A 23,587-nucleotide genomic window follows, 5' to 3' on the forward strand; every position below is an offset into this window, starting at 1 on the left:
GCACTTGTGATGATGAAATAGAATTCTACTTTGTGAAGCTAYTCTCGAAATAGCTTTTGCCACGTTTCAAGGATTTGGCACTGWACTACAAAACCGGTGCCTCTGGTTCTGGAAATGACAACATTTTTCTCCCTGTGTATTCAAATCCTGGTTGCAGGTAGGGCTGTGACTGCCTGAGCCACCACCCTGGAGCAGGATGTGGCCAGCAGCCAAGAGACTCTGCTGAGAGCTCACGGGCAGCTCGGGTGACGTGTGTGAAACCAGGCACTAAAACTTCACAAATGTTTGATTTTCCAGAACCCCCCCAGCATTTGAGGCTGACTCGAGCTCAGCTTTCTCTCTCCTCTGCAGTGCTGCAGCAATTCCACCCTCRCTGTTGTTTTCTCCTCCTAGCAGTTGAGCTGAGCAGGGTGACCCCATTCTCTCAGCTGTCACACATGTGAGGAGACATCTTAGCAGCCACTCTTAAATGTCTTCTCTTGCTCTTGGGGAACAGCTTTTACATCTCCCTTCTTGTTCAATTTGCAATGCTGCTTTCTAAGTTGTCCTATTATTACTTTCCAGTGTGTGTCTAATAAACTGGTTGCAAATATTAGATTACACTGATTAATCAGCTCCGGAATGTTGCTGAACATCCAGGATTTGCCACCTTTAGGAAGTCTCCCATTGTCATTAATGTGCATTGTTGGATGTGTGCTGGGGGAAGGTTTTTGTTCTCCTTGATGATTTTTGCTAGTAAGAAAGTCCATGTCTCTTAAGGAAATGCAAGTTCATCAAATTAAAGACTTCTTACTAAAATATAGTGCTCTGATGGAATTCCTGGCAGTTGTGTTTTTGAGGTTTAGGATGGAGTTTTTGAAGAAAAGGAAGAATTAAAATATCCATCTGGGCTAATTCCAGGATTATTGAACCATCCAACTTTACCTGCAAAATGCAAAGCCAGCTCTGCAGCTGTCCTTGCACTTCAGATCCAAGAGCAGTTTAATGTGAGCCAAGGATACAGCATTGGAGGCTGTTTYCTTGGGACATGGCCAAACCTTCTAGGAGTGAGATATCCAAGTTGGGTTGGTTATGGACTAAAATAAAGTTAAACACATGCTGAAATCAGTAGAATTTCACCTGGGCTGCATTTGGCCCAATCTGTGGAGCAYGTGGCTGGGTGTTTAATACTGTTTTTTAGGAAGGGTTGGAAGATGGGCACAGTACTGGAGCATCAAACACCTGAGATCGGAAGGAGCATTTAAAATCAAAGTGCTTTTGCTCCWCTGCAGCTGCTCAGCATTGAATGTGTGGAAGGCAAATCTTTTCCTTTGCTTTTGCAGGTTCAGAGAGGAAAGTGACAGTTTTGGGAAAACATTTCCTCTGTGGGTTTTATTTTTCCACTTTTACTTCTGATGGCTCCACGGCCATCTGCAATGGCATTTGCTAATGTGCAGYGAGCATTAATTTGTGGTTTTACTGTATCCATGCTATGGAACCAGGATAAACCACAGTATATTCTGCTCATGAGCCCTTAACTAAGGAAGTGAGATTTGTGCTTTCCCATTATAATGAGTGACATTTGCCAGGCACCAGTTTTTTTGTGTCTCATTGCAGAATTCCTGTCAATTTTAAAATATAGCAACACATTTAATAATAGCCAGTCAGGAGAAGTATTTAAGTGCAGCACTGCTGATGAGCAGGGCTGCTGCAGCACTGCAGCAGCTCTGCAGACAGGCTGGGAAAGGCTGGAGCAGGAGTGTTGCAACAGAGCTAGAGAACTCATTTCTGCCCTCACATCAAGCCCCTGTTTGCCTCTTGCTGCCACACTTCCTGCAAATGCTGGGTGCTTTTCATCCATGAGGAAGAAGGAAGTGTCTCTCTTTACTATCAGCACTAACTCTCTAATGGTTTGTGGTATTACCCACATTTTAGTGTCTTAAAGGGTCTTCATGGATGTGGCGCATACTGCAGACAGCAAGGACACCATCTAAGCTGAAAAGAGCCCATTTTGTGAATAAAGGAAAATTGCAGGACAGAGGTATTTTTCTCTGAAGTAACTTGGGCTCAGTGTGGATTCTGATGTGCAGGGCTGCTCTAGTCCCTCCAACAGACATGGGATTCTCAGACAAGGACACCAGGTCATTTGTCTCAGACCAAAGGCAGTTAGGGGTCGGAATGAAAATTGTCTGAGGCTCCTGTGTTGACTCAGGCCAAYGTGTCACTTCTCTCTATTTTCTAAGCTAATAAGATAGGACAGCTGGCAAACTTCTAGTCTCCTTGTCATTTATCCCCAAGAATGAAATAATCTGTTCTTTGCTTTAAAGAATTCAGAGTTATGGAGCAAAGATAAGAAATGTCTCAGCTCGCAAGCATTAGAGGCATTTTTGACTGTTACGTTGCCCCAGGCAAAGCTTATCAAATTCAAGCTCTCCACAGACATTTGGCTGTCAATTCATCCTGAAGAAGGAAGAGGATCTCTTTAACTGTAAAGTGGGGGTGTTTTGGGGATTTAAAGTGAGTCAAGAAAGCATTCAGCTCATTGGAAACATTACTTAGCAAAGTAGGGGCTCTGCTGTGGCCAGCAGATAAATGTGGATCTCCTGGGTTTTATTTGTGACTTACGTTCTTGTGACCCTTCTGGGTTGATTCTTGAAAAGCAAAAAGTGGTTTYCCATAGTGGTAGAAGTCATGGAAACATTCTGCTTCTGTGCCTTTCCTAAAGGGTCACCTGAGTTCCTGCCTGGCTGTCCCCCTCTTGTCCTGCCMGCATTTCAAGCTTTATCTTGGGAAAAGGGAGTCAGTACCCTTTGCAGATGTYAGTGGGTGGCAGATGATACAGCTTGGGACAGCCAGCTGTCCTGAGGCCACAGATGAAGAGCAGATATTGCTTGCATGGATTCCAAAGAATCCATAGTTTGTTTAAGTAAGCCCATTAATAAGTAACCAAATAAAGGAAGACAGCTTATGTSTGTAACACTGACAAATAGTGTTTGATTCTTTGGTCCATAATGCTCAGACATTAATCAAACAATTGTTTTGTATTCTATGAACAAAAGGGAGCTGAGATATGATGAGAGGAACTGATTTGTCCAAGGCTGAAAAAACCCCTTKCAGAGAAGCCTTCAGTGCTGCTTCTGGCCTGGCTGGTTGCTCAGTGTGGGCAGCACAGCTTTATTTTTACAAYCAACATTTAGTGTTTTCCAGAGCCYRGCCCATTCAGTGACAAGGATGTTKCYCACCATGGTCTGGAGTGTTYTCCCAATTCCTGCTTTCTGGACTGAATGCCAACAGCATGGTCKAAAATCTGGAGTATATTTCCTCCARTATGAGCTTCTAAYCACTCCTCTGATGAGGAGTAGTGGTGGGAAATTCAGTTCCAAAGCACTTTCCCAAGTCAAAGATGGTAAATTGCTCCATTTTAAATATTTAGCAGATGTTCTCAAAATAGAGTTAGCTAAAAAAGTGCTACACACATGGACTTCACRGTGGAGGGTGAATTGTCAGGAGTATGTTCTGGCAGCCTAGGAACTGGAATGGGGCTAGGTAAAAGGAATTTTCTGATGAAAGAAAGGAAATTGTTCCTTCCACTCTGATTGTTTTCAATCAAGTGGCTCATCCTGTGTGGATGTGAGCAAACTTTGTGTCCTCCAGCTCTGCTCCCTGCCCCAGCAGCATCTCCAGGGGCAGGCACGCAGGGAGCTGTGTGTGTCAGCTCACCTTGTTTTGAAGAGTGATTCCAAAATAAATTTCCTCTTGCTGCAACAATTCAGTTATTACATAAAAATGCCTYCTATTTCGTGCTGGCCAACTGCATGGCTTCAGGGAAAGGAAATCACAGCCAAAGTAAATGAATCCCAGTTTGTGATCCCTGTTTTGGGGGTCTATCTTATCCCACCTCTCTGTTCTTYTGGCTCCACTCACTTCAGTTTTGAACCTGGATCTTCTCTTACATTTGCCATTCTTACAGCCTTGGTATTTAAGATGCTGTAGCTAAATCTGGTGTTAACTGGTGTTCAGCTGGGGTAGAAATGGCCTAGAAAGGCCTAGAAATTTCTACCTAGAAATGGTAGAAATGGTCTGCTATGGAGGAAGAACATGGATAAATACTTCAGAAGTGAGAAGAGGAAGCAGTGAAAATTCCTGCTTCTGGAAGCACAAACCAGGGATTTTTTCAGCCTCCCTAACTGTGAGGAAGGGAAGGGCAACTTTACACTGACATTCAGTGTTCAAACCAAACTCAGGACAACTTTTTCCTTTGCAGATCCATGCAGGAACATCTGCACCAGAACCATCAGTGCTGGCTACGTCCTCCAGTCCTGTGGCACAAGATTTGACAGCTCCAGGGAAGACTGAGAAGCCTGGGCAGCCTGATGATGCCCATGCTCACTCCTTTGAGGCATTGCCCTCATCCAGCCCCATGCCTGTGAAAAGCACAGCAAAGGCTCAGGCAGCAACTCCTGTGCCCAGTGGAATCCCCACAAATGGCAGCGTTCCTACAGCCCAGACCAGCACTGCTGCAGCCCCAAGCACTGCTGCCACCACKCCAGGTGAGGACACACAAGATTCCAGCAAATGTTACTTGTTCAGGTTTTTCTGAGCCATGGCAGTGTGGAAAAATAGGAGATAATTATGGTAGCTTGGAAAAAACAGGGAGGYACCTGTGCCAGCACATGTGCTGTCAGATCCCAGTAACCCCTGAGGTCTGGGAATTGGGCTTGGGCATGTTTCCTCACCATTGCATGTGAGGACAGCTATGGGGATATCTTAATTCCCMAAGTGAAGGCTGAGATGTGATGCGAGGCAGAGTCCCAGGAAGCATTTTTCCAGTAGCCTTGGCACRGTGCTATCCATCAAATCGAGCAGAAATCTTAATGCCTGCTCAAGAAAGGGTGTAACTGATTATTTTCTGTCCCTGAAGTGTCACTGCACAGCTCAGCCGTGGAGAACAGTGTACTTGGCTGTTAGCCCGTGCTTTGCTTTGCAGCCTGATGATGTTTCTGTTCACACTGGTATTTCCTAAAACAGACTGTTGAAAATGCATAAAGGCTAAAATGCCCTTTGGCAGCTCTGTTCCCTCAGCCAGGCTGTCAGCTCTCCCTGCAGGGGTGGCTACGCACAGGGAATGGTGTGTTCTGCTCGTATGGTGTCTCAGAATTTAGTTAATCCAGTTTGCTGAAGTATTCACAGCTGAATTTCTTTTTAGTTTAGGGTTCCTTTCCCTTACAAGGGAACAAATGGAAAGTGTAARGGAAGCACTGCATCCAAAGATGTTTTTTGGCAGGAAGCTCATTGGATGCCAGTGCTGACAAGTTAATTTTTTTTTATAAGGGCTTACCCCAGTTAAAATTGGAAAATATACTTTAAACATCTTCATTGGCTTGTCTTGGAAAACKAACATAGCCAGGGCCTCCTCATCTTGCAGTACAAAGGTGATGTAAAGAGTAGTCTTTTCAAACTACCTTTTTTTTCAAGTTTTTTTGTCTGTTTGTCTGGGTTTTGTTTTTATTTTTTTCTTACTGAGATCTGATTGCTTTTTGCCTTGGAGCTCTTTACAGGTGAAAGATTGATGGAGTATTTGAGATGGGGAAAAAGGGTGGTTAATTCCAGTAGCTATTAAAATTGGAAGATAGATAAATAATAGATAATAAAGGTGGGAAAATAGCTAAGTGTTTAAGGGCCTTTTTTCTCATCTTTTTTTAACTTGGATTTTTTGTGCATAACTCTGAACATTGTCTTTGACAGGGTCAAACTAAAGAAAGGATATTTTCTCTGCATAATTCCCAGGTTCAATAATAAAAAGACAAACATAAAGCAAATGGGGAAGGATGAGGTGGATGAAGAGGCCAAGAGGTGCTTTTAAGAAATGTGCTCAACTTTCTGGTTATCTTATTCTGCTAACAAAAGACAAAAAAATATGTTCATGGTCATACTTTTCAAGGTTACCCTGTAGTCTTTAAAAACAACCTGTCAGTTTACTTGAAATGGAATGGCAAGAAAATTCTTGAGCGACAGTGGAAAAGAAAATATAAATAAAAGGACCAGGTTTGTGTTTTGAGCTTCCATACCCAGAGTGGCAGCCATGCAGGTATAAAAAATTCTCTTAGCCCTCAAGCAGTTTTTCAGAAAAGAAATTCTGTGGATTCTTTATATATTTGTGAAGCTCTGGAATTGCAGTTTGGAAGTAGCAGTGTTTGTCTTGCTGTGCCTTGAGCTTGCAGCCGAGTTCTCTGCCAAAAAGCTGTCAAGCAAAACCCTTCCCATCCTGCTGGACTTGGGGGAAGAGATCCCCCTGTGCAAGGCCTGAGGGCCACATTTCAGCACAGAGAGAGGTGATTGAGTGATTTTAGGCTTGTCTAAAAATTGTAAACCCCCATTAGTGCTTTTGCATTAACAGGGAGGGCAAACCTGAAACGAGAGCTGTGTTGAGGGACAGGATGTTTACAAAATACATCATTTGTAGCTGGAGTTTATTCCATAAACTGAAACCAAGGTGGGTTTATGTACATTTTTTTTCCCTGTTCCTCTTCCAATTCTGTGTTTGTCCCTCTCAGCTATGAAGGAGCTGGTGGTTTCTGCTGGAGACAGCGTCAAAGTGACCCTGCCAAAGAATGAAGTTCAGCTGAATGCATTTGTGCTTCCTGAACCACCCCCTGGTAAGGCTTMCCTGGGAATTCTGCTAAGGGTTGGGATGTGAAATGGCAAACAGGCATTATGTACTGCTTGAAATAAGGGCAGTCTTGAAAATGTCTTTTGTCAGAGGGCACTTTCCTGCAGAAATTTTTCATACTCAGCTATTGCTTGTGTTGCCTCTTAGAGAAAATAGTGAGACAAAAAAAAATGGAAGTGCTACAAAGCCAAATTTGGGAGATGGCACATTCTCGGGCTGGTTTGTGAGGGAGAAGTGGATTTTCAGCATCTATTGATGTTTGCTGATAGGAGCTGAGCTGTATTAGCAAATGATCAAAATCTGATTGAGGTGTTTGCCTGTTGAAAAACACATTGTATACACTCCTCATTTCATCATGCAAATTGTTGGCAGGTATTTTTAGAGTTCTTATCTTAACTCTGTCCRGTGTGGCACTGGGAGCTGCAGAGCAGAAGCAGATTTGTTCTGTGTTGTGCAGSTTGATTCATTCCTGTTCAAGAATTGGCATTCCTGTGTCTGCAGAATCTGAGGATGTGATAAAGCTTTTCTCTTATTATCCTGGAAYTGTGATTGTTCCAAAGCTCTTGATTGCCTAAGAGGCTGAAAGATGGGGTTTGACTCCAGAGTAARTGAGTTTAGAAGCACAGATTGTCTCTTTTCCTGGGTGTATTCCCAAAAAGCCGCAGCCCAAGCTGTCTCATCTCTCCACAGTGCAGCAGAATGTGCCTTGTAAATGTTTAATACCTTTGCAGTTCTTTAGTATGGCAGAAAAACAGGCTTTGAAAACAAACATCTGGACCTTTTTTTTTTTTTTTTTTTGAAGGAACCACATATTCCTATGAGTGGGAATTGATTACTCATCCAAAAGACTACAGTGGAGAAATGGCAGGGAAACGCTCCCAGACCCTGAAGTTGTCTAAGGTAAAACTTTTGCTGCTTTGTATCCTGTTGTGTTAAGTGCCAAGTGGACAAGATGGGGACCCCATCAGCCAGGGAAGACTTGTATGGGATTTCAGGATGAATAGGAAATTGCATGATGGGCAGGCAGCCAACATTTGACTGCACAACCCCTCTTCTAAGGCTCTTAGAAAAAGGAGATTGATCTGGCACGAGGGAAAGAAGAAATTGATTTCAGGAGGTACAAAGCTGCCTACAAGCAGTGTGACAAGGYACACAAATGGCAGAATTTAACAGGAACAAGGGGTGGGAATATTCCTGGAGCAGTGTGGTGGTCTGGTTAGGTGTGAGCCTTGCACTGCCCACTGGAAGAGGGACTTCCATTAACAAGAGCCCTGCAATACCCTGTGGCATGTCCCAGACTGCTGCTCTCAGACAGGCTCTAACAGGGAAAGKGTTGCTAATTCCTGCACATGGGGATTCTTAACAAGGAAATGACTCTAAGTACTGTGAATATACAGTTCTGTATTTGAGACATTCCTTTGAGCATCCTGGATTCCGCTGCACTAAGGAAAAAATCTACAGGCTTTGGTAAGGATATCGTGCAGAGCCAAGCCTTTTGAAAGGAGGGTGCAGATCTCTCTCACATTTTCAGCCTTTTGGATATCAAGATTGTTATCCACCACCTCATCTTTTACCCTCTCATTTTGGCTCAACAGTGAATGATTAAGGGGTGACTGCCTGGCCCATGTCACCTAGAAGGAAGAGAAGAAACACTTTTATTTATGTAAACACACAAGAAGAGATTTTCTTCTTACATGTAGCCTTTCTCACCTCAAATGCAATCTGCTAGTACAGATTCCTGTGGCCAGACAACCTGAACTAATCTGTGTTATCACTTTTCTGTTCCCTTGTTGTTGCTGGAAAATAAAGCTTGACTGACAATCCTGTGGCAGAGAGAAATATGAGTCTTTGGTTTCTGCATAGCCATTGTAAACTAAAATATGTGTAATACCATTTTGTCCTGGAAACCATCCTTTACTATGTATGCAGAGGCTGAAGCACAATTTCTTGGGAAGGTCTAACCTGACCTTCYAATAAGTCCTGACAAGATGCCACCAACCTGTAGGTAAATAATCCTTTGTGTTTGTTTCCAGCTTACTGTTGGGCTGTACGAGTTCAAAGTCGTCGTCATTGGGGAGAATGCACATGGAGAGGGATATGTGAATGTGACAGTGAATCCAAGTGAGTGGTGRGATTGGATTTTTCCTTGGCTTCACCTGTTGTCTCTGACAAGCCAAGGCAGCTGTATCGTGGGGTTTGGTTATTTGGTTTAATGTGATGATAATTCAGTGTGCTGTGAATTTGCAGTGTCTGTATATGTGTATATATATACATATATATATATACATATATATGTATGTATTAAATAATTGCCTGAGTTGGGAAGCTATTGCTAATACACAGGTATTTTTGCTGTACTATATCAAGCCAACCACTCGATAAAAACATTGGAATCCTGATAAAGAAGTGCTTAGCAAACACCTCATCCTGAAAGGCCMCTGCTTCCATAAAAACTAGCTGCARTCTGGCAAAAAACTTASAGCAGCAGGAGCAAAAACTTAAAAGCYAGAGCTTTGAAGCTCCTTTGGAGATTCTTTTCTCCCCTGTCCAGTAAGGAATATCATTCCCAACCACAGGCAGGTTAAGTCAAATTTCATTCCTTATTGTAAGACCTGGTTTGCAGATGAACTGGTGGAGATAGAGCAGCTCGTGCTGACCACCTCACTTTTTAGACAGACTGCATAAAGAGACAACCACAAGTTTCAATGAAACCCCTTCATTTTGTAGTCTTCAGCAAGACTTTTTCTACAACCTTTGTGGTCAAAGAAGGGCTCTTGCACTCCCTAAATTAGCAAGAGTGTGTGGCTGGCCTTCTGGGTKCTGTGGCTGATTTTCCTTATAAGCAGTGACTCTGCAGCTGGCAGCRTGCACCAAAATCCTTCACTTTTCAGAGCAGCAGCCACTGAAAGAAGCTGTAGGTGCTTGACCCAGTAGGTCAGCCTTCCCAGARCMSTGGTGTGCTGGCAGTTCACCTCCTTGCTGTTTGAACCCCTTTTGGATCACACTGATTCCCCAAGTTGGTGYAGAACATGCTGGAAGCACAAATCACTGTTGCTGATAGTTTTGCAGTTCCTTGGCTGGGGTTTTCTGTCGTGACCTGCATGTAATGTCATGGTAACAGGGGGTTGTTGTTGCAGAGCCCCGGGTGAATCAGCCTCCTGTTGCCATCGTGTCCCCACAGTTCCAGGAAATCTCCCTGCCAACCATTTCCACCGTTATCGACGGCAGCCGTGAGTTTTACCTGCAGGTTAAAGTGCAGCATCCAGCAGRGCTGGTTTGTGTTTGGTCYTGGGCTGGCTTTTTRTGTGAAGTTTAGKWGAAACTGTGACACTCTSAAACACAATTGAGTGAAAAGAATCAGCCTCTGTGGCCAGGAGAGGGGAACACGCACAATAGCACCTCTCCGTGTTCCCTTTTGAAGGACACTGGCCACAGCCAATCTCCTAAAAAAGGAAAAGCTCTGGAGGTTGCTGCTTAGAATCAAAAAATAGTGTCAGTCAAAATTGCTGAGCCCTTGGTTAAACTTCAAATGTATAAGTTACTGATGCACCAGCTTCAGTGATCCTGGCCTGCTCTGGAGCTTTTCAGGAGCTCCTTTAAATAAAATCAGATTGTCCTAGACCCAACTAGCATTGACTTAAAGTTTGAGTCTCTGAGCATAACAGAGACTCTGGGCTTGGACCAAAAATGCCTTTGCCCACTAAGCCCAGGGCAGAAGTAGGGACTGACCATCTGGAATCTGTGAAGCAGCATTTTCCAACTCCTTGCATGTGTGTTTTCCTCCATTACTGAAACAGAAAGCACTGATGATGATAAAATTGTCAGCTACCACTGGGAAGAGCTGAAGGGTCCCCTGCGGGAGGAGAAGGTTTCCAGTGATACTGCAATACTGACACTGACCAACCTGGTACCTGGGAATTACACATTCAGGTAGGTCACACCTGGGACATTCCAGCAGTTCTCATCCCTTAAAAGTGAAATATATGAGATTCCTGAAGGATTCATCTGGTTAAAAAAACAAACCCGAACACAAACACGGAAAGAATTCCATTTTTGTGATGTTCTCTCTCTCCACTCCTGCACTTTGAAGTAGTTTTGTAGCTTTGCACTTCAGGAGAGATAAGCTGTYCAGCTACTTCTTATTCTTCACTTGTAGCCCTGGTTAGGATGCTGGCTGAAGGGAACAGTGCTACAAAACGTCTCTTGAAATGTCAAATCTAAACTTTGGGTAAAGGCTTAGGAAGAAATGCAGTCTTCAAATCCAGTTTTTAAATGCAATGTGTTTGTCCCAGATAAGTGAWTGAGGCCCAGTGGTTTTATGCACAACCTGGGCAGTAGATAGTAGCTGATTTTGCTTTTGTGTTTCTCCTGTGTTTTTCCTTTGGCCTCTATTTTGGTGTGATGTCCATCACTGCATCAGCAGATCTATTTAAAATAAAATAAACTGGAGGACCTCTAACTGAGCACTGCTTTCTTCTTAAGMCATTGGTATATAAACTAATCAGATCCATATTCACATCCAGATTTAGCAAAAAGCAGCTGTGTTTTGTGGTACCAACCTACCTGAGGAGATRTGCTGTGTCCAGGCCACTTGTGGGTTAATAATGAACTTCTGTGTTTCACCTTGGAACTGATTGGGAGATTTCATGGGAGAGATGGATGTGACTTGAATTTCTTCTATCACTTTGAGGCTGATAATTGGACATTTGGGGGAAGTTTCTATTCAGAAAAGGCTATATTCAGCTCTGATCACTATCACTCTTCAGTGCTTTCACTTCTTTTTCCTCTCTYCAGTCTAACAGTTGTGGACTCAGATGGTGCCAGCAACTCCACCACTGCCAACCTGACTGTGAACAAGGCAGTGGATTATCCTCCAGTGGCCAATGCTGGTCCAAACCAGGTGATCACCCTGCCCCAGAACTCCATCACCCTCTATGGCAACCAGAGCACAGATGACCACAGCATCGTCAGCTACGAGTGGCTGCTCAGCCCCAACAGCAAAGGGAAGGTGATGGAGATGCAGGTCAGTGAAGGTTCCCCAGTGTTGCACCTGGATTGCTCACTAGCTGTGCTTTTATCTATAATCAACCCAATTTTAATGGACTCTTAGCAGATGTCTCTTAGAATCCTGCAGAGCAAACCTGTGATGATTAAATATGTACTTAAAATTAAATCCAAGTTTAGTGGCTGAGCTGGTGCATCAGCTTCACCACTGGCATCCTGTTCCTTTCTTGAGCAATTCAATTTTAAATCCAGCTGAAGAAGGGGGATTGAGAGAGGTGGGAACTTTGGAGTTGGATCTTGGAGTCTAAATGTTGCTGGTACTGGCCAGACTCTCCTCAGTCCTAAACAGTAGAAGTTGGAACTTGTTTCTACGTTTTCTTTTAAAGATTATTACTACTATCAGATTTGTAGAATAAGAAAGCCCATGAATCAAATTCACAATGTGGGATTTGCACTGGGCTCCCCAGAGGTTTTACTGGAGTTGGGAACTACTGAATCCCAAAAATTCTGCTTCTTATGTTCCACGACAGTGTCCTTGTAGCTGTGCATAAATTTAGCTTTAAGAGCTTTGCATGCTGAAGTGGCACAGACTCCTGCCTCCATAGCAGGAGTTAGTAATAACCCCCTAGAATGTGCTGGTAATAGTTATTTTACAATCAGAGTCTTCTGKTCCATCATCATCTGTGTTTTAATCCATGAATGTCTCTTTTTACAGGGTGTGAGGACACCAGTCTTGCAGCTCTCTGCAATGCAGGAAGGTGATTACACCTACCAGCTCATAGTGACTGATTCTGCTGGGCACCAGTCCACTGCAGAGGTCACTGTGATAGTCCAACCAGGTAAGCTGCCTTTACCTGCTATTGCTGCTTCCCTTTCAAGTGTTAGAGGTGAGCATCAATCTGTCAGCAAACTCTAGATCTTATGCTGACTTTCAGAAAAGTGCTCTGATTTAGGACCTTTCTGGGGTGGCATATTGCTGATAAATGAGCAAAAGCAAATTTGTAGGAATATTGCCTTTCTAGGGTGTTCTCTTACCTCAGTGATATTTTCCCACAGTAAAGGCAGGATTGTATTTCCAAACAGCTATGTCTGCCCACAGTGCTCGGTCCTGGGCCAGGGGCAGGAAAAGTGGAGCATTACTTAAGAGAATGAGAGTAAAAATTAGAGCTCCTAGATTTCAAACTCATTTTATTGCAGATGTGTGAATGAAATGCTGATTGGAATTCTTAACAGCTTTTAACCTCACTTTATCTGAATACCAGGTAGTGGACAAGAGTTATACTGGGGATCATGGAGAAGATCTTAATGGTGGTGTTTTAAGCTCCACTTTTATGGCATGTCTATGAGAAATTCTGCATTCTTTTCCAGAGAACAACAAGCCCCCAAAGGCAGATGCWGGTCCAGATAAAGAATTGACTCTTCCCGTGGACAGCACCACTCTAGATGGCAGCAAGAGCTCGGATGACCAGAAGATAGTCTTCTTTCTTTGGGAAAAAACACGGTGTGTGTCACCTTCCATGGTATTGTGTATTAAAACCTTCCATTTAAAACAAGTCACACCCCCAGACCTCCCTTGCATTCAGTCATGGTCACATTGGGCCTGAGAAGTTTTTACCAGGGATCTGAATAAGACAAAGATTTATGTTTGATTRGAGAGAGGTGGGATTTTGTTTGAGCATGAAAAATAGCTTTGCCTTCATCTGGGTCCTGCTCTGAGCTGTGTTTCCATCCACAAAAGTGGAGCTTAGTCTTGGTCTCATGGAGGGACTGATTCTTGTAATCAAATCAACAGCAGGGCCTCCTAACTSGATGCTTTTGCAGTTTGTTTGAATGAGGCAGTTCCCTTCTCATTGTCATGCTTCCCTTCCAACTCTAAATTCCCTGGAATGCTTCAGGAAATTCAGGAAAAAGCCTATGAGCAACTTGCAGTAGCTTTTTCTGTTTGCTAATGCAAAGTCTGTGAAAAGCCCTAGAAATGAAGGAYTATTTTTGCTCTGCACCTTTTCTTTACAAAATTTGCTCATTATGCAGTTCACAAGGCAATTTTGCTGAAAGTACCACTATTTGTAAACACCCCCTAAATGCCATTATCAGTGCTCCCCTGGCTTAAAATTAACAAAGCATTAAACCACCAGAAATTGTGCTTTTTGTTCTGGATGCTGCACTTACTCTTTAGATTATCTTRTAACTGGAGAACATAATTTTGCTTTTTGTCATGGACTCTACTTTCYAGGCTTCTGTTTGGAGCAAGGCTGCCTCCAGTGCTCTGTGCAAAGTTTCAATTGAACAAAAACCCCTGAAAAAAAGTAAAAAAACTGAACAAACCCCTTGTGTCTTGGTTAGGGGTCCAGATGGTGTGAAGCTGGAGAATGCCAACAGCAGCATTGCCACTGTCACAGGCCTCCAGGTTGGGACATAYGAGTTCACTCTGACAGTGAAGGATGAGAGGAACCTGCAGAGCCAAAGCTCTGTCAACGTCATTGTCAAAGAAGGTACATCCAGCCACGAGCAGARCTGCTCAAGTCACACATTGACTCTGTGTTCAGAGACACAATAAAATRAGGAATGGAGGGAGGTAATGTGAAGAGCCCTGAAATGGCCTTCCCTAAGTCAGGGGTTTGCCCTTTTCTGGAAGARCAATATCTTCAGCTTAATCCTGCAGTATTTTCTTTTCTTCCCTGGGGTTAGATGTGGATTTCCAGGGTATACTGGAGATCTAATCTAATTTTTGATTATATTTTGGGCATTTTTGGGATATTTTGGGCATTAGAAGGTCTTTCTCTAAGTGCTTTCTCTCTGTTYATTTAGAGATAAACAAGCCTCCCATTGCAAAGATTGCTGGTAATGTTGTCATCACCTTGCCCACAAACACAGCRGAGCTGGACGGATCAAAGTCCTCTGATGATAAGGGGATTGTCAGCTACTTGTGGACCAGGGATGAGGCGAGTCCTGCAGCTGGGGTGAGCTTTCTTTTGTAAAGCATCACAAAAATCAGTGCAAGGTAGTGTTGACAGCTGCTGAGGAAATCCAGAGCTCRTTGTTGGGCTGTTACCTTGTCATATCCTGAAATGTAATGATACATCATGCTACTTTGATCCTTTGTATCCTCATGCTTACTTTGTTCTGCCTTCCAGGAAGTCTTAAATAATTCAGACCATCATCCTGTCCTCCTGCTGTCCAATCTGGTAGAAGGGACCTACACATTTCACCTCAGAGTAACAGATGCCAAAGGAGAGAGTGATGTGGAAAGGACCACYGTGGAGGTTAAACCTGGTGAGTCTGGATTTTGTGCCTTACCACATTTGCCTACAGCCCTCTGSATACAGAATAGTGGGATTAAAATATGTCATCCAGTCCAGTTTAGAACTGTAAAAGTCAAAAGTTTGGGGGGATGTTGTTGTGTTTTCCTGTGGTTCTTGAGGGCTGACTCTCACTGCTTCTGTTACATGTGCAGGTCATACTTGTGTCCCCTCCTGCAGTGCCTATCCATAGTTCTGTGTTCAAATCAGAAACATCCTGAAAAGATGCTAAAAACCAGCCATGTACCCAGGCTGCTAAATAGAAACTCTAAAGAGCTGTACTCTGCCTTCTCCCTAGATCCTAGGAAAAATAACCTGGTGGAGATCATTCTGGATGTGAATGTGAGCCAGCTGACGGAGCGGCAGAAGGGGATGTTCATCCGGCAGATTGGGGTGCTGCTGGGGGTCCTTGACTCAGACATCACCGTGCAGAAGATCCAGCCATACACTGAACAAAGGTGGGATTCATCTGKGAGGTGGGGAATTGCTTGAGGGTTCAGAAAATCGAGGTCTGTTTTCTCTTGGAAAGCAGATTGGACCATCAGAATGTGTGGAGTTGTTATTAAACATTGATATTCCTGCTCAGATCAGAGTTGCCAAGCAGGTCTTGAGTGTCTTTCTCCTCTGGAGATGGTGCATTGTCCTTGAAAACTGCTGCTGCTAATGTCTTTCACCTCCAACCTGTAAAATAAGAACAAATCTGATTTGTTCTTTGAAAATTGTGGAGACTGTCTGAAGGAATGTTCTGCAGCTGTGATTTGTAACTGGAGAAATAACAGAACTTTGTGCAGGAATTTGGTGAAACACTTCTGACACACCAGAGGTGGTGTGTAACAATCCTCCTCACCTTCATGGCACATTGGTAGTTCACAGAGCCACAGACTAGTTTGGGTTGGAAGGGACCTAAAGAATCATCCAGTTCCACCCACACAGCCACAGGCAGGGACACCTTTCACTAGTTCTGCATTAGCTTTATTGCCTGCACGACTGTCCAACTTAATGTACAAAAAAAGTGTTGAAAGCCAATGTAATTTCTGCTTCTAGAGATAGAAAAGCTTAATTTTGATTACCAGTTGGCTTACAGAAAACTGCATGTCTCCTAAACATATGGAAGTTGGCTGTGAGCAGGGCTGGAGGTCAGGGYTGTGTTGCCTGCCTGAAGAGTGGCAACAAGCCATGAGTGGCARTCTGTTGAAATAAGTGCAATATTGCATTTAGTTTTTATTAAAAGGGGAGTGGTTTTAAGATACCTGAAGCACTGAAGAAGATTTAAGGGGCATGCTTAAAGTCCTGCAGCAAGTTAGCAATAAATCTGCTGATACTTTACACTCCCCTGAGTGCAGTGWTGTATCGATTTCTTTGTGTCCGTGTGGCCAGCAGGAAAATCAGAATTCATTGTCCATGCAAACCTAGAGAGCTGTGAACAGAGGAGCCAGCACTTTCTGTTGTAATATTAKCTCTCTGTCTCTGCCRTGRCCAAGCCAGTCACCCCTGAGTTAGRCAAGTAAGAGMTTCTTGTCATTAATGCTTCATCTRTATGTTCARGCAGACAAAAAAGTGGGAAGYGTTATAAAGGAGCAGAGATTGTTTCCTGACAGATGGCTTTAAGATCCTGTTTTTGCCTCCACTATCAAACTAGCTWGTGCTKTTTAAAAAAGRGCTTTCTCCTCTGCTGGGTTTTCACATACTCTGATGGTTTTAGTGATATCCCATTGACTCATAAGCTCACTAGTGATCATAAATCCCAAACATTCATGCATCCTTTTGTGACTCTAAAGGATCCACAGGGCTCTGCAAGGGGAGCAAGCCATGAGGAACAAGTTCTTGTATCATGAAGTTAATGCAGTAAAAGCTGCAGAATACAGAATCCTTCACACCTGGGCTGTTTTCTGGCTATAGCACTTGGTGTATTCAAACTAAACTCTGCAAAAGCCTGTAAACTTCCACTGTCTGATGCTGCAGCTCTGTGCTCAGCAGGTTAATGGACCCCCAAGTTCCAGGTKTGGTAAAGTCTAAGGATCCCAACAGAGGAAGGGAGGAGAATATGAAAACAGCAGGACCTTAAAATTTGGGGATTTCATKCTTAGAATGAACATAGAAAGATATGCTTGATGTGCAAACTCAAGAACAGTGGAGCCCTACATTGGAAAATATGAATGGATCACATATCCTGAAGGGTTTTCAACTGTAGGACCAGGTCTGCCAATTTTGCTTACAAACAGAGCCAGAAGTCTGGTCTTGAAATAAATTTGGGATTCTGAGTAAGTCCCTCTAATGATAGACTGGAGAATTGGCTCTTTACCTGATGTTTGGAGAAGCAGCAGATCATCATTCTTGTCTGTCTTCCAGCACGAAGATGGTGTTCTTTGTGCAGAACCAGCCTCCCCATCAGATATTCAAAGGACGAGAGGTGGCCTGGACKCTGAAAAACGAACTGCGGAAACAACAGTCGGACTTCCTCATCTTCCGGGCCCTGGAGATTAACACAGTCAGTAAGTGAGAGTCTCTTGGGACACACTTAACATCTTTTCCCTGCCTTTTAGCTGTCTGCCAGAGCAAGGACCTTTGTGGGTGCTAAAAACACCCACGTGCTCTCACTCTTACATTCACTGCAGGAGCTTTCAAGCTAATAAATGGGAARCAGAAAATTAAGTCTATTAGACTATTCACCAATCAGTTATTTACCAATTAATTCCCTCTATTCACTATTCAACTTCTTATAAGTAATTACTTGCAGTGTTGCTGTAAAGATAAGAGTTCACAAAACCAAAAGCAGATTCATAGTTATAGAACTAAAATACAGCGTTAATGAACTACAGCCACTGAAATGTGTGTTATCCTGAAACCAATAAACTGCATATCTTGGTAGCTGTGAACCTACTCMTTTCCTGTGCAGCACAAACATCAGTCTGCAGGAAAAGCTTCCTTTCTATCATTAGTTTGCAACTTTACATTAGCATTGTGTTTCTTTTATGAGATTCATCCTGTGAGGATCATATGCTGATCAGTTAGAGATTTGAAACTAGAATTGTGTAAAGTAATTATTTTCATTACTTCCTGATCTTACCATTTTGTGGCCTTCAAAAGCCATTTTTCAGTTCTGTTTGGTCCCTCCAAATGATCCATTTGCTTGTCTGTCTCACAGGCTGGGTTTGAATTGGAAAATCAAAACTTTGTTTAAAAACATTTACTTGACAAATATACAAATTCCATAACTTGCATATATCAAAATGAGGATTTATTAGGCAAAATGTATGTTGTTGGTGAAGTGGGATGTTTCAGTTTGGCATGAGGCCCAGGTGCTTACAGTTTGCATTTCTCACTTCTTGTGATTATGGCTGAGCTATGAATGAGCTACAGAGGGGCCACATTCAGGTCAGAGCCTGCAGGGGTTGGCTGTATTGAACTATTTTATCCCATTTTTGCCTCACCTGTGAGTCATTTAATTCACCTTGCTGGTTTTGGCCCCCAGCCTGTCAGCTGAACTGCTCTGAGCACGGGCGCTGTGACTCCTTCACCAAGCGCTGTGTGTGTGACCCCTTCTGGATGGAGAATTTCCTCAGGGTGCAGATGGGCGATGGTGAAAGCAACTGTGGTAAGTGAACACCCCCAGGGTGGGCATCTTCAGAGAGAAACTCGTGTYTGAAACCCAGGGTGGGCACAGTGACAGGCACCTGCTGTCTCCAGTTCCTCTGATGAGATGCTCACACCAGTCTCTTGTCTCATCTTCTGGGCAGGTGATGTTTGATAAGGGTGTGACTCCTCTTCAGACCTCCCAGTGAACCCTCACTAAGGGTTGAATCCATTCTGAGTATAGAAATCACAGTTCTCTTCTATCATGTTTATACAGAGGCTTCCCTGCCCCARGAAAGCTGATTTTATAAACCAGCACACAATAAAAACTGCCCAGTGAGTCCACACGTGGGATCTTGAGCTTCCCCAGGGGAGCTGGTGGTGCTGCCAGTAGGAAATGCCAGCCTCCAATTCTGCAAAGGGCCAGGCTTTACCTTTTCTTTCCCAAGAATATTCCCCTAAAATGCCCACTGTATGAGGTGCCAGAATTTGTTTATCTCTAGGGTTTTGCTTGCAGAGTGGAGCGTGCTSTATGTGATCATTGCCTCTTTYGTCATCGTGGTTGCCCTCGGGATCYTGTCCTGGATGGTGATCTGCTGCTGCAAGAGGTGGGTCTGAGACCACAACCCCCACTGTGTCCAGGCTTCAGAGCCAAGGAGCTGCACTAGGAAGTTAAAAATTCTGACCTATTGTCTCAGCAGGTCATCTGCTGAGCCCTGGGGTGTTGGGTTTTCTCACTTAAAGTGTTTCTCACTTAAGTGTTTCAAGTGAAACGTTGAAGCCCCAGAACTCTGGGTTATGTTAAGAAGCAAAATTTGGATTAACTTACAAATGTGCAATTTAGCAACATTTTAATGTTTCACTTTGTAATATGAACATAATCCTRAATAGCAAGTGCTTTAGCTTTGAAGATCAGAGTTGTTTTTCTTCTGGCTCTTGTGGAGATGGTCTGTCTCTTAATTCTTTTTCCTCCCCTTTAGACGGAAAGGAAAATCCAAAAGAAAAAGCAAATACAAGATTTTGGATGCCACGGATCAAGAAAGCGTGGAGTTAAAACCAAATCCCAAAGCAGGTAAAACATGAGAGGGAAGAGCTCAGCACTTCCAGAGTGCTGACTGAGAACTCTTCCTCAGTGGACTTAAAATCACAGTGAAACAAAYGTGATGTAGGACTGACAGAGGGGTCTCAGAGTATCTGTATATGGGATATTTAGTGAATTCATCTAACTCTTAGGTTTGGAAACTGAGGCTGAAACTGGCCTGGTCCTGATGCCTCCACTTGGTGTGTCAGGAGTAGGGAGTGGATGCATTAAGCTGTGCAGAACAGCTTTACCCAGGAAACCCAAAACTGGGTCTTGGCTGTAACTTCTYCTGCTCTGAAGTTTTCCCATGGGTTCTGGTAGTTCCCTTCTTGCCAATATGAAATTCCTTGGTCACTCTCTACAGCAAAGMAGGAATTCAGTGGCACTAAACATGACAGAAACCAATCAACACCTGAAAGCAGCCTGAAAACACTCGTGCACTGGAGAGACTGAGGTTTATTTCTGCTCTGCTGCTCACCCACCACAAACAACTGGTTCATCAACTTATTTATTCTTGCTCCTGTGAGCATCAGGCTGTGAGGATTYCACGTTTTAACTCATCCTCTAGTTTTCCAGTAAGCAGATGCWTTTAGGAGGGAGAGCCATAAATTCCTCAGTGCTCCATGTGGCTGCAGGCCCGTTGGCCCATTCCAGAGGTGCAGGGTTTGTGTTCAGTGTTCTTAGCCAGCATTTTCCTGCCTGCATTGCTGTCCTGAGAGTGCTTGTCAAGTGCTTTGCAAAGATCAGGGAGTTATTTCAGGCTGGAGTGGTTTTATCTGATACCTGAACCAAGCTGTGGTCACCTGCTGACTGACCAGGAAAAGAGAGAAATGTGGGAAAGGATGTGCCAAGTACAACTCTGCAGAATGCCAGGGAGCTCTGCAGCTGCTGAAGTGAGTGTTTCAGATCAGAGCATGTCCTGGTTTTGTTTAGAGAAGAGGATGTGTTAACTCTGCATGGAAAAGAGTCCCTGATCCTCGTTTGCTAGCAGAAAATCACCGTTCATCCTGGGATTATCCCATTTAATGGTGCTCCAGCAGAGTGAGCAGTGCCCASGAGCAGCACAGAGGGCATTGCAGTGACAGATTGATCAGCTGTTCCTCCGAGGACCAGGCTGTCCCAASTGCTCAAACACGGATACCCTTGAAGGAAACCCGGGTGTGTTCCCTTCCCTCAGCACCCAACCCTGCTTTCATCTGACCATCTGTCACCTCAGAGCCCACTGTGCAATAAATGCACTAAATGTGCCTCACCATGTGCTCTCTGGTAACTAAACTCATCTTGCAGCTTCTGAGGCTGGCTGCTGACTAAAGTCTTTTTCCTTTCTAGGTATGTCCAGGGAGCTTTCTGCTAACAGAGGAAATGTTGCATTTCTCCATTAAGGAAAAGCTAAATTTAAATATTTCCTCTGCTGACAATATCAGTAAATGTCTCTCTCCTGTCCTTGTGCATTAATCTARATTCATCCTGCTAATTTATCTCTCTTCCCTTGCAGGCAGGAGCAGCRAGAGGAGAGTAGAGAGAGGGTAGTGAGATGGCAGAGATCTCCCCTCACACACCTGCACATTCTCTTTACTCAAGTTGTAAGCCCTCAGAGCATTTTTTTAGGCAATGCCCCGAGCAAGGTCAGGGAGACACAGCTCCCACGTRTACACACAGCCCCTTCTGGTCACATCATTGCCTTCCTGCCTGCTTGTTGTGCTTTCTGCTCTCTCGGAGTGTTGTTGTGACCTCTGACATGCCAGAGTGTCTGAGACAGGATCACTTTGGCTTCAGCATCGAGGGGAATAAGAGACAAACAGAAAAGTCAGGCCTGCTGCCTCTTAGACATGATCAGAAAAGGAGACTGGCAGAGGATGGAGTAAGGTGAGGTGCTTCACTGGTGTTAAGAGCATTTCTAACCTGGGAATGTTTCTCGTTCAAGGTGGCAGACAGAAAGCCCAGGTTCTCAACACGAGCCTGATGCACTCGGAGTCCGAGCTGGACAGTGATGAAGCCATCTTCACRTGGCCTGACAGGGAAAAAGGGAAACTCCTCCGCAGCCAGAACGGCTCCTTGCGCAACGGACAAGTGACGTTCAAACCCAAGAGCCAGAGGGAGGAAATCCTATAGCTCCCCTTGGGCAGCCTTGGCTGGAGCTCAGCAGGGAAGGCTGCTCCCATCCCWGTCCTACCAGGGCCTTTGGAGGCCACTTTGATTAGGACAACGCTGCTAACTCGTTTCACAAAAAGTTACTTTGGTTTTGTGGGTTTCTTTTCATTTGGTTAAAACTGGTTGTACTTGAATTTGAACTTCAAGGGAAATTAAAGGGAGGAGAAGGCAACTGTGAACCCCAGGAGAAGAGTCAGAAAAGGACATAGCTGGCATCTGGAGAATGGCAGGACAGARCCACTTGGAGCAACTGTGAATGTGCAGGACCCTCCTAAGCCACCTCAGATACAGTGGAGGGAGCACCTGTGGACTTGCAGCTCACTTGCCTTGGAGCTCCTTGGAGAAGGAAAGTCAAGTCTTTGAGCTGTGCTCTGAGCTCCCTTCAGGTTCCAGTAGCCTACCACAGGCTACCTGTGCTGTCCAACAAMTTTCTTCTCCTTTACTCCCACCTTCCCTAATGGTTTAAGCACTATTTTAATGTAGACTTGTCCTTTCACRTGCACTTGGCTGCTGTTGGAGTGTAGAGGAGGGGGAATGTAAACACACTGGTCACACTCCGGCAGTTTGCAGGTAGGAGAGGGGTTTGTGGCTGCTCTGAATCGCTGTCAGGCCACTCTCATGGGGAATGTTGAAGACTTGGTGCCTGTTCACATGTGAAAAGCTGACCTGTGGTTACTGCCCAGGCTGTGAGACCTCCTCCTTCAGCAAAGTTCTGCAGAGCTGGGTACCACCTTTGGTACCCGTGTCCAATGTCTGGCTTCATTCCAAAGCTGTGACATGTTCAGTGGCCCCAGCACCTTCTGTTGGTCACCAGGCCGTCCATGAGGCTGGACGTTAACCATATCTCAGTTATGGAACACTATGTACTGTGGTTTTTTTGGTTTGGGGTTTTTTTTTTCCCTTAAAATTTGCACATCCCAGGTGACGGGGATTGGTCTCTGCAGTCCCCAGCTGGCTGCTCCCTCGGGCTGGCAGCTCACTGGCCTTGTGCTCTTGTGGCTGCAGAGCCCTGTGTGCTCCTRTCGCAGTGTGAAGAGCACACGTGGTGTTTTTGGTGGTGGAAAAGGGAGCTCTGGGTACCCGAGGGCAGTGGGCAGTGCCAGCAGCACGTGGCACAGCGTGTCACTGTGTCCCTGCTGCCTGAGCCCCAGGGTGGGCACGGGGGTCCTTTCCCATTCCCACTCCCCCATCTCACTGTGCTGCTGTCATGAGTTGCACCCTGTCCTCGGGCAGAGCTCAGCCTCGTGCTGGCATGAAGGATGCCACTGCTCCTCTGGGGATGGGTGGGCAGTTCATTGCCTTTCTTTGTGTTTAATTTAAAAACTGGAAACTTGTTTCATCGGCTTTTTTTTTTTTTCTTCTTCTTTTTGAGCTATGAAAGCCAAAAGGCTTTAAGTTCCTCAGTTGTATTTATATTGCTGCACTACTGATTTGTGTTGAGCTAGATGAAGATTAAACACTATTGAACGTGAGGGAACGTTKCCTCACTGAATGTAGTCGTGGCTTGTGCTGAGTTTATTTTTTGGGCAATCAGCTGTGCCTGCAGCTCTCCCAGCACCGAGCCCGCAGCGTTTGCTGGCGTCACAGCACGGGCCACCCTCTGCCTGGGCTGTCTGGCCACAGCTGGGGTTTGGCTCAGCCTTCCCCTTCCTGGAGCCTCCTGCAGCCGCTCTCCCCACGGCTCCTTCACTCCAAACCCGCCTGGGACCACACACGGGGAGGGCTGAGGATGCTCCTCAGAGGGCACAGCCCAGCGCTGGCTGCCCCATGGCCTCACTCACACTTAACTCTTGGGTGGCACCATCCTCAGCGTGTCCCTTCATTTGGGTG

The 23,587-nt window shown here is 44.6% G+C and overlaps 1 protein-coding gene across 1 annotated transcript in view; it reads left to right on the forward strand.

Moving 5' to 3' along the window:
* The window catches only part of KIAA0319L (KIAA0319 like), a 29,813-nt gene extending 6,560 nt beyond the window's left edge, over positions 1-23,253 (forward strand). Inside the window, exons 4-21 of the mRNA XM_057383541.1 lie at positions 4,244-4,529; positions 6,534-6,635; positions 7,452-7,549; positions 8,683-8,770; positions 9,787-9,879; positions 10,447-10,579; positions 11,444-11,672; positions 12,369-12,492; positions 13,022-13,154; positions 13,997-14,145; positions 14,462-14,613; positions 14,788-14,926; positions 15,251-15,410; positions 17,302-17,444; positions 18,425-18,547; positions 19,043-19,133; positions 19,506-19,597; positions 21,531-23,253. Of these exons, the coding sequence (XP_057239524.1) occupies positions 4,244-4,529; positions 6,534-6,635; positions 7,452-7,549; positions 8,683-8,770; positions 9,787-9,879; positions 10,447-10,579; positions 11,444-11,672; positions 12,369-12,492; positions 13,022-13,154; positions 13,997-14,145; positions 14,462-14,613; positions 14,788-14,926; positions 15,251-15,410; positions 17,302-17,444; positions 18,425-18,547; positions 19,043-19,133; positions 19,506-19,597; positions 21,531-21,718 (2,523 nt within the window). The 3' untranslated portion in view covers positions 21,719-23,253. The remainder of the gene's footprint in view (positions 1-4,243; positions 4,530-6,533; positions 6,636-7,451; positions 7,550-8,682; positions 8,771-9,786; positions 9,880-10,446; positions 10,580-11,443; positions 11,673-12,368; positions 12,493-13,021; positions 13,155-13,996; positions 14,146-14,461; positions 14,614-14,787; positions 14,927-15,250; positions 15,411-17,301; positions 17,445-18,424; positions 18,548-19,042; positions 19,134-19,505; positions 19,598-21,530) is intronic.
* The last annotated feature ends 334 nt before the right edge of the window (positions 23,254-23,587 follow it).

Source organism: Malurus melanocephalus, unplaced genomic scaffold, assembly GCF_030028575.1.
Source record: "Malurus melanocephalus ecotype Western Australia unplaced genomic scaffold, MMel_1.1 scaffold_638, whole genome shotgun sequence".
Classification (NCBI taxonomy): Eukaryota; Metazoa; Chordata; class Aves; order Passeriformes; family Maluridae; genus Malurus; species Malurus melanocephalus.